This window comes from Esox lucius, chromosome 18 (genome assembly GCF_011004845.1).
Source record: "Esox lucius isolate fEsoLuc1 chromosome 18, fEsoLuc1.pri, whole genome shotgun sequence".
Lineage (NCBI taxonomy): Eukaryota > Metazoa > Chordata > Actinopteri > Esociformes > Esocidae > Esox > Esox lucius.
In genome coordinates this window covers 19507922-19517814 of record NC_047586.1, presented here as the reverse complement: position 1 = coordinate 19517814, position 9893 = coordinate 19507922, and the positions used below count along the sequence as shown (strand labels likewise).

Below are 9893 nucleotides of genomic sequence, written 5' to 3'. Positions count from 1 at the left end.
ATAATTCAACACTGGACTACATACGGGACTATAATTTTTTGTATCTTCATACTTTCGAAATCACCCACTCCTGTAAACGCTTCGCTCACTATAACGTCTCAGATCCTTCTAGATTAAGCTAGCAGTTTTCGTTTTCCTGAACAATCTTGCAAGCACCTATTCATTTGATTTCCCCAACACCACAAACCCGCCTTCACAATACAGATTAGTGAAAGAGGGGCGTGAACATATAAACCGTCCTGTTTGATTGACAGTCGATCGCTCCACTCAGCATCGTACTACACACAGTAGAAGAGGAAGATTCCAGACGGTTCTGGAAGCTGAGGATTTCTCGAACAGTCTCAGCGGGTATAAAAACTTGCCATAGAGTATTTCGCCATCTATTCGCTTAGCTGGCTAGATTGTGTGTATGGTCGAAGACCAACTTCTGAAGACGATTACAGGGACTATTCTACTGCGAGGTAGGACATGAAATCAATATTAATATTCCAACGATGAGTGTCTTCAATTGACAGTAATTACTCAATTAATCCAATCTATTTAAAATATATCTACATAACCGACCATCACAATAATTGAATCTAAGCCTTATTTGCTTGCCAATAATTGAATACTTTTTCTAATTTCCCTTATGTTGCATTGGGTTTTAGAAAATAGGCTGTATTCACATAGCATATATTAATGAAGCTGACCTGCAATACATCCCAATTTGGTCCTTGGTCCCTGTCACACATGCTCCTATAATCCTAAATTAACTAAATGTACATTACAAGCGATATGATACTATTCGTTACGAATTGGTTAAAAATAGGATATGTATTAGGATTGAACAAAAACTGTTTATGGCACTGTAGTCTACTTAGTGGCAAAACGGATATGGATTAAATAGACTAACAAATGATATGACACCTTGCTTTCGTTACACTGCAAGCAGTCTGAACAAGGTGTGACGACAATATTCATTTGGTTTTATTTCCCTTGCTGCTTTTTCAATGCTGAAGTGTTAGCATTCGTGTCGCAAATCTCATTCAAGTCATGGAATGGGTGATAAATTGTTTGATCACATCATGGCTATAAATGGAAAGTGAACTATTGATTTTCAAATAATCCATACTTAAGAGTTAAATAGCTCGAAAGTGAAGTATGTATTATTTGAAAATGCGGCGCAAAAAATATCAGTCCCTGACTTGAATAGCATGTGTTCCACTAATCCTACATGGGATTAATTGTGCCACTTGTTTTAGGAAACCGTACTAGAGAAACCGATTGCCATAAAGCATGAACTGCTAATCACACCTTGTCCGTAGGCTGCCTAGAAGTTAGGTAAACCCTGTCTTTTAAACATTAGGGTTGAATCTCTTAAAGATGGAAACTGATGGATGGTGCTGGTAAATTCTAGAATCATGCTGTTACACACGCGGACCGGTAGGTGGAGTATGTATGACCAGTGCACGCCACATGCTGTGTTCAGCGAGGTTACTCGTAAATGTTTTGCGTGAAGAAGACAAAATCAATATCTGTCCCTCCAAACCGGTGTGTTTAGTGAATCGTCAGGTTCTTGCCTAGCCTGTTTACTACCAGCAATCTGGAATGCAGAATATTATTATATCCCATTTGAAGTGTACTCTAGAGTGCTTGTGCCGCCTTCAGAATATAAATATAACACTGAATTTCAGATTGATTTGAAAGTCAACGTGCTCTCTGAAATAAGTTAAATATATAAAGGCAGTGAACTCACCGAATGGTGAAGACTTGTAGGTCCTCTGCCTGTGGTCGGTTTGTACAAGGTGGATTACTGTAATGAATGCAGCAGTGGTTAACAGAGGATGGAATGTTCAGCCACCTGTTTGATGTTCCCATTTCACTGAATTGATCTTAAATGCAGGTACAAGAAGGAAGTTAAGGCACCTACATTGTTAGAAAAATGTCAGCTCCAGCGATGTCTAATGGTTTTGAGAAATTTCTGGTGTAGCCTTTCTGGTTAAGCAATGTGGTTGCATCAAGTAGTGTACAGAGTTTGCTTTCCTTTTGAAGTTGTTTCCCCTCGTTTTTTTTGGTCAGTACCTCGCCTAACCACGTGTGCTGACAAACATACATGCTGTTACATGCTGATACACTATAATATGTTTAGGCGCTGGAGTTTTTAAAAGTGGTAGTTAAATCAGTTTACAATTGCATTATATCGCTCAGTTGATTCTACAAAATTACACTGTCATTCAGGGGAGTCGTTATTGCTAGTAAACGGCATCTATGGCACTAACATTGAACCCCTGCATTAAAATACATAGATATAATAATTGTCATGAACACAACCGTTAATTGAAAAACATAAGTGACTATATTCACACACAAAAAAATCTCCAGAAAGACAATACATTTTTCCAGAGAAAACAATAAATTTTTAGAACTGATCATGTTTGTGTAGCTACATAACCTTCTCACATCTACCACCATAAAAAATATAATTATTAATTACACTGCCATTTTAAACAAAACTATTTTGTATCATGACCGTTATGAAGATTGATTATTTAATGTGATGACTTATTCAAGTCTGTCCCTCATTAAGGTTATCCCTCTTAGTGAACTTACATATGTCTAAGTTCAGCTTGTTGCAGATGTGTTTTCTCTAAGGTATGTTTATGCTCAGGGTGAATGCATTTGTTTCAACAGATGCCGGAAGCCCACGATACCCCAATGGAGGAGGAGGCAGAGACCTTTGCCTTCCAGGCTGAGATTGCCCAGTTGATGTCCCTCATCATCAACACCTTCTACTCCAACAAAGAGATCTTCCTTAGGGAGCTCATCTCAAACTCCTCAGATGTGAGTACTTCAAGCACAACTACCTGGTGTTTGTCTTGCCTGATTTACAAAATACTTACAGACGTAAATTCAATAATGTTATTACACCACACTTTATTACATTGTGCTGACATATTATTGATGTAGTGTGCAGAATACATTCATGGACCGTTTTGTTTTCAATCAAACAGGCTCTGGACAAAATCCGGTATGAGAGTCTCACAGACCCAACTAAGCTGGATACTGGAAAGGAATTAAAGATCGAAGTAATTCCCAACAAGGCAGAGCGGACTCTGACCCTGGTTGACACTGGCATTGGCATGACAAAAGCGGATCTGATCAACAACCTGGGAACCATCGCCAAGTCAGGCACCAAGGCCTTCATGGAGGCCCTGCAAGCTGGAGCAGACATCTCCATGATTGGGCAGTTTGGTGTGGGTTTCTACTCAGCCTACCTGGTGGCTGAGAAGGTGACCGTCATCACCAAGCACAATGATGATGAGCAGTACATCTGGGAGTCGTCTGCTGGCGGATCCTTCACTGTCAAAGTGGACACGTCATGTAAGTCAGTAGTTGTATGCTTTGCTATACCAGAGCTACATGTGACGTGAAGAGATGTAGGCCTAGTACAGACACACAGGATGCTGGTTTCCTGGTTAGTATTCGAAGCGGCAACTTAACTGCCTTGTCTTTCCCCTATAGCTGAGTCCATTGGTCGTGGCACCAAGGTGATCCTGCACCTAAAGGAGGACCAGACAGAATACTGTGAGGAGAAACGCATCAAAGAGATTGTGAAGAAACACTCCCAGTTCATTGGATACCCCATTACACTCTTTGTAAGTTCTAGTAGTGTTTTTCTGACAACCATCCACTAACGAGGTACATCAACTCTGAATGGCTCCACTGACATTCGAATGATCCTGTCTCTTCAGGTGGAAAAGGAGCGTGACAAGGAAGTGAGCGATGATGAGGAGGAGGAAGAGAAAGAGAAGGAAAAAAAAGATGGGGAAGAAGAGAAGGGAGAGGATGACAAACCCGAGATCGAGGATGTGGGCTCGGATGATGAGGATCACCATGACGACGCATGCGGGGACAAGAAAAAGAAAAAGAAGAAGATCAAGGAGAAGTACATTGACCAGGAGGAGCTGAACAAAACGAAGCCCCTGTGGACTCGTAACCCGGATGACATCACCAACGAGGAGTACGGAGAGTTCTACAAGAGTCTGACCAATGACTGGGAAGAACACCTGGCTGTCAAGGTGAGAATATTCTAATGGCCAACAGAATAACTTCCCACACTATGTAGAGTTTCACTCTGTTTCCCAAAGTTATAGATTGATGTGTGCATTAGTGTCTGAATTACTCAGTTAACCTTGTGTTTGTGTACTTCCATAGCACTTCTCTGTGGAGGGCCAGTTAGAGTTCCGTGCTCTTCTGTTTGTGCCTCGCCGAGCGCCTTTTGACCTCTTCGAGAACAAGAAGAAGAAGAACAACATCAAGCTGTATGTCAGGCGGGTCTTCATAATGGACAACTGTGATGATCTCATCCCTGAGTACCTCAGTAAGTCAGACGGAACTGAAAAGTAGGTCTGGTCAATGATTTCCACTGATATATTCTCAATTTGAGGATGTCTGACCAGTTGTCTATCTGCCTTTCCAGACTTCATCAGAGGTGTAGTGGACTCTGAGGATCTCCCACTGAACATCTCCAGAGAGATGCTGCAGCAGAGCAAGATCCTCAAGGTCATCCGCAAGAACCTGGTCAAGAAGTGTATAGAGCTTTTCACCGAGCTTGCAGAAGACAAAGAGAACTACAAGAAGTACTATGAGCAGTTCTCTAAGAACATCAAGGTTGGTTTCATACAACTTAATTCTAAAGTGTTTAATGCACCAGTAATAACTGATCATATTAATTATTCAGAACCTTTAAGTCATTTTAGAAAATTACTCTTGAGTACGTATCACATGGATGATAATTTGCAGCCATTTTGTGAAAATTCACAACCCGTCAGCTGTCATTATGTAACATTACCTTCAAGGTTAATCTGAGCTGGTTGTAGGGTGCAACAGTTAACTCATTCTATGGTACAATATGATGTGGTAGACAATCCTAAATGATATGATGACCTGTCACCGCAGTGCTTTAAGAAACATTACCAAAAAATCTGAAGTGAAACTATAGAAGGTTTGCTAACCTTTCACTGGTTGGCACAAACCTGAACCCCTCGCCATCTTTTTGCCTCTAAGCTGCTTAGGTTCTGGTTGTTTAAAGTTCTATACTGCCATCTTCTGTCTTGTTAGAAGAATTGCGGCCCCTTGGTTTCTTATTTCCAGAACTTTCTGCAAAATGAGAGTTGAGTAATGCATAATGAAAATGCTTTTAGGGAGAGTTGTTACTGAAGTTATCTTTCCTGTTTTTTGTCTCAGCTGGGGATCCATGAAGACTCTCAGAACCGCAAAAAGCTGTCAGAAATGCTGCGTTACTACACCTCAGCCTCTGGGGATGAGATGGTGTCCCTCAAAGACTATGTGACGCGCATGAAGGACACCCAGAAACACATCTACTACATTACTGGTGAGAAGACACACTCTGTAAAGCCATGTTCTTAACTTGGTGGATGGTAAAAACCTGTTTGCTAATGTTTCTATACCTACTGCATGTTTCAGGCGAGACCAAAGATCAGGTGGCCAACTCTGCATTCGTTGAGCGCCTCCGCAAGGCTGGCCTGGAAGTAATCTACATGATTGAGCCCATTGATGAGTACTGTGTCCAGCAGTTGAAGGAGTTTGACGGCAAAAACCTGGTGTCTGTGACCAAGGAGGGTCTGGAGCTGCCAGAGGATGAGGACATGAAGAAGAAGCAGGAAGAGCAGAAGTCTAAATTTGAGAGCCTCTGCAAGATCATGAAGGACATTCTGGAGAAGAAAGTAGAAAAGGTGAGGTGCTTCTAATCTCAGACACTGCCTGTCATGTTAAAGGGCTCTTATGTTAACGCAAATGTGGGGCACGTCACTGGGAGTAGTATTTGCCACTGTTTTCAGGCTCACTGACCGTACAACTGTTTGTTCTGATCACCTCCAACCTACAGGTGACAGTGTCCAACCGCCTGGTCTCTTCCCCCTGCTGCATCGTGACCAGCACCTACGGCTGGACGGCCAACATGGAGAGGATCATGAAGGCCCAGGCCCTGAGGGACAACTCCACCATGGGCTACATGGCCGCCAAGAAGCACCTGGAGATCAACCCGGACCACCCCATCGTGGAGACCCTGAGGCAGAAGGCGGAGGCTGATAAGAATGACAAGTCGGTGAAGGACCTGGTCATTCTGCTGTTTGAGACGGCCCTGCTTTCCTCCGGGTTCACCTTGGACGACCCTCAGACACACTCCAACCGCATCTACAGGATGATCAAGCTAGGGCTGGGTGAGTTCGCCTGGCTCAGACATTGACAATGTTGGCTGTCAATGCACAATCTCCGCACTCCTGAAATGTCATTAGTCTGTGATCAAAACGGTCAGAAGGACTCCAAATTGTCTTGATGTAGACTTAGAATATACTGTATAATTTATTAAATTTTTTATTACATTATCCACATTGAATGATCTACCTGTTTAGGCTTCAGTAACTGATTAGACTCTCTACTGTCCAGGTATTGACGAGGATGACCTGACCCCTGAAGAACCAACCTCAGCCGCTGTGGAAGACATGCCTCCACTCGAGGGAGACGAAGACTCCTCCAGGATGGAGGAGGTGGACTAGACCAATTGACCTCAGCTGCTTAGTTACAGTGACTATACCTGTTAGCTTGGGAACTAAGTGTTGTAAGTACAGCCAGGATGACTTGATGTTCATGAGCTTGCAAGGTCCCAGTTTGCCCTCATTCTATCCAAAATCCCTTGACCACGATTATTCAGTTCAATTTCATTCCCATAAACATTTAGTTTATTTTTTCATTTTTAAGGAAAAGAAGAGCCTGTTGAATTTCTTTTTGTATCTTGAGTTGTTTCAATGTATTTTTGTATTTATTGACATTCCAATGTTCTTTTGTGTTGGCTGTTTTGATTGTAAATATCTTCTCAAATTAATACTCTAACTTGAAATGGTGGGACACAAATAAAGTTGACGAATGTTAACCAATTGCTATAGCCTTTTTTTATGTGTTAAGTTTTTGTCATACTGTAGAAATAGAATATAGATTTGTTTGAGTCATTGCTGAGAGTTTTATTACGCTTTGTGCCAATGATTAGACTAACTACACTGCCTTGTGTCAGATTGGCCCCCAGATGGCAGTGTTGTCCAATATTCCATTACACAGCACTGGAAATATTTCAGCACTTGGCCTTGGCATGTTGGCAATATACCACACATCCATAGGTGCCATATTGTGATTATAAACTGGCAATTATGAAACAGCTTAAAGTCCTTTTTTGTCATATGCCCTACTAGCTATACTGTCTGATAGAAGACCATCTTCAGCCAATCAGCTTTTAGTGCTCCAAGCACCTTGTTATAATGAAGCAATTGTGTACAAGTTGGAGTGGTCAATGACTTTTTTAGAAGTGCTGTGCTGTGGTTGTGGCTATAGCAAAGTGACCTAGCACAGCCTTGCTGAAAAAGTTGTTTTCCTCCAACTTCAATGTGTAATCACATTTTGTACTATTATTTTTGACTCTCATCCTTCTACAAGGAAATAGTTTCTACACAAGCCAACTGGTCGTTGGTTAGATTTGCAGCATTCAAATCAAATTGACTGGTTGTTCAACTTGCCATGGGCTTTGGGAAGCCAGCCAGTGTTTTTACAATGATAGAGCTGTCCGTGGTCCTGAATTTAGCTCATCTGGCAAGAAGATGTGCACAGAAGGCTACACTTATTACATGTCTGCCAAACCATTTTATATAGCAGAAGGATTGTAATCATAACACTGTATATTTACTTAAATCAACAAGTCAACTTTAATGGTATGCAAATTCTTCCTTGCCTTCCTGGTTCTTAGAGGTAAACAGATTTTTAAGATGGCAACATATGCTTTATAAAGACATGTGGTTAACATACTGAAATAGTTCAGTACGGACCTTAGGCACTGTGAAACAAATTCAGGTTTGGGAGTGCAGGGAATATTCATAATTTGTCTGCAGGACAATTTCAGAACATGAGTGGAATGGGAGATGCCTAAAAATGGCCTTGTAAATGGAAATGAACTAATGGCTTAATCCCCGTAGAGCTAGTGAAGGCCAGCCCACTCTCATATGAAGGGTACAGTGATGGGTGAGGGTTTTGGAGCATGTAACAAACCTCAACCCCCATGGCACACAGTGTCCAGCATATGCAATGAGGCCATAGAGGAATGCATGTACAATGTGTTACCATAATGCATTACAGGAAAAAAAAAGATACCTGAAACAAGTTTCAATAGATATGGGCTAAGGTTGTCCGGACTTGCTGCTTGAACACTGCTCAAAAAAATGTAGGGAACACAATCATCTTAGTATAACACCTAGTCAATTAAACTTCAGGGATATCAATCTGTCCAGTTAGGAAGTATAAGCGATTGTGAATCAGTGTCACCTGTTTTGATGCAAATGAAAGTGGCAACAGGTGCACTGGAGAGGAAACAGCAAGACAACACCCAAAAAGAGAATGGTTTTGCAGGTGGTGGCCACAGACAATTGCTCTCTCCTTATCCTTCCTGACTGATTCTTCTCCAGTTTTGCATTTTGTTAGTGTTCTTGTCACTTCTGATACTGTAGCATGAAGCAGTACCTGCAGCCCATTCAGGTTGCACAACTAGTCCAGCGCTTCCAGGATGGTACATCCCTATGTGCCGTCGCAAGGTTTGCTGTGTCTCCTAGTACAGTCTCAAGAGCATAGAGGAGATACCAGGAGATGTGACCAAAGAATCACTAAGCAAAATCAAGCTGTGAAGATTTTGTAGCATAGCTGGGGGTTTTGTAAAACGGGAGAAGGAATTAGACAGTATATCACCACTGCCATTTAAATTGGATTACTTTCTGAGATTAATGACTTCTCAGAAAGGAATAGAATTACATCAGGAAAGGTTGACAAGAGACAATGCCCCACTAAATTAATGTTAGCCCTGCAGCTACGGTTTAAGAACTTGTTGGGATGTCACGCTGAAGTAACCTGCTCTGTGCATTTTTCCTTAATTTGTCTTGTCTTTAATTGTCTTTAATTATATGAAATATATTTAAATGTACCTTCTCTAAAATGTTTTAAGGTTTGGATTTGATAGTGGCATTTAAAAAGGTCCCATTTTGACTAACACTCAGTGCTTGACTTGGGCCAGAACCCACGTTCCAGTACTTCAAATTTTTGTCAAACAGTGTTCCGGTTCCTTTTTTAGGCAAAAGAGCCGGAATAGTCTGCTTTAATGGAACAAGCCTAATTAACACATATATTTTGATGAACATATGTGCGAATTGTCTGTCCCAAGTCAAGCATTGCTTACACTTGACAATAAACACTTTCACAAACAAAGAGGTAAGTAAAAGATTAACCTCTACCAGACTGATGGAAAAGGAAAATGTGGAGTGAAAAAGGAAATGCCCATAACCCAAAGTATACCACTTCATCTGTGAACATGGTGAAGATAGTGGCTTGAGTTTGGCTGCAACTGGATCTGGCTCACATGTCTTCATTGATGAGATGACTGCTGATGGCTCAGCTATAACAAAATCCACTGGATGTGTGCCACAGAATAATTACCCAGAACACACTGACATTTTTACTAATGAGTTTCAGGGCCAAAAGTGGAAAGTTCTTGACTGGCCAAGTCATTCAAACCATCTGAATCTAAATGAGCACGCCTGTCACCTGCTGACAAGAGAGATGACAAAATGCTATGAAAGAAGTTGGAACAGAGATCTTCAGCAAATATACACCAAGTACTAAACATGACTGTATGTAACATTAATCTATCCAAATACTTTTGAAAATGTGCTGCAATGCGGCTGTACTGCGAGACAATTTTATAGACCAATATGAGCACCATACATGCCTTAATACTGTATAGCTACATTTCTTCTGGCACATAAGGATTGCAGGATAAACATTTTTGAAGACAGAGTAGATTA

The 9893-nt window shown here is 41.3% G+C and overlaps 1 protein-coding gene across 1 annotated transcript; it reads left to right on the top strand.

Moving 5' to 3' along the window:
• Positions 1 to 310: 310 nt before the first annotated feature.
• On the top strand, positions 311 to 6756 carry hsp90aa1.2 (heat shock protein 90, alpha (cytosolic), class A member 1, tandem duplicate 2). The gene is made up of 11 exons (XM_010904682.5): positions 311 to 461; positions 2674 to 2823; positions 2994 to 3363; positions 3505 to 3638; positions 3735 to 4061; positions 4198 to 4363; positions 4463 to 4653; positions 5230 to 5377; positions 5470 to 5738; positions 5891 to 6224; positions 6451 to 6756. Exons 2-11 carry the CDS (start codon positions 2674 to 2676, stop codon positions 6558 to 6560), a joined length of 2199 nt encoding a protein of 732 aa, XP_010902984.1. The 5' UTR covers positions 311 to 461; the 3' UTR covers positions 6561 to 6756.
• Positions 6757 to 9893: the final 3137 nt, after the last annotated feature.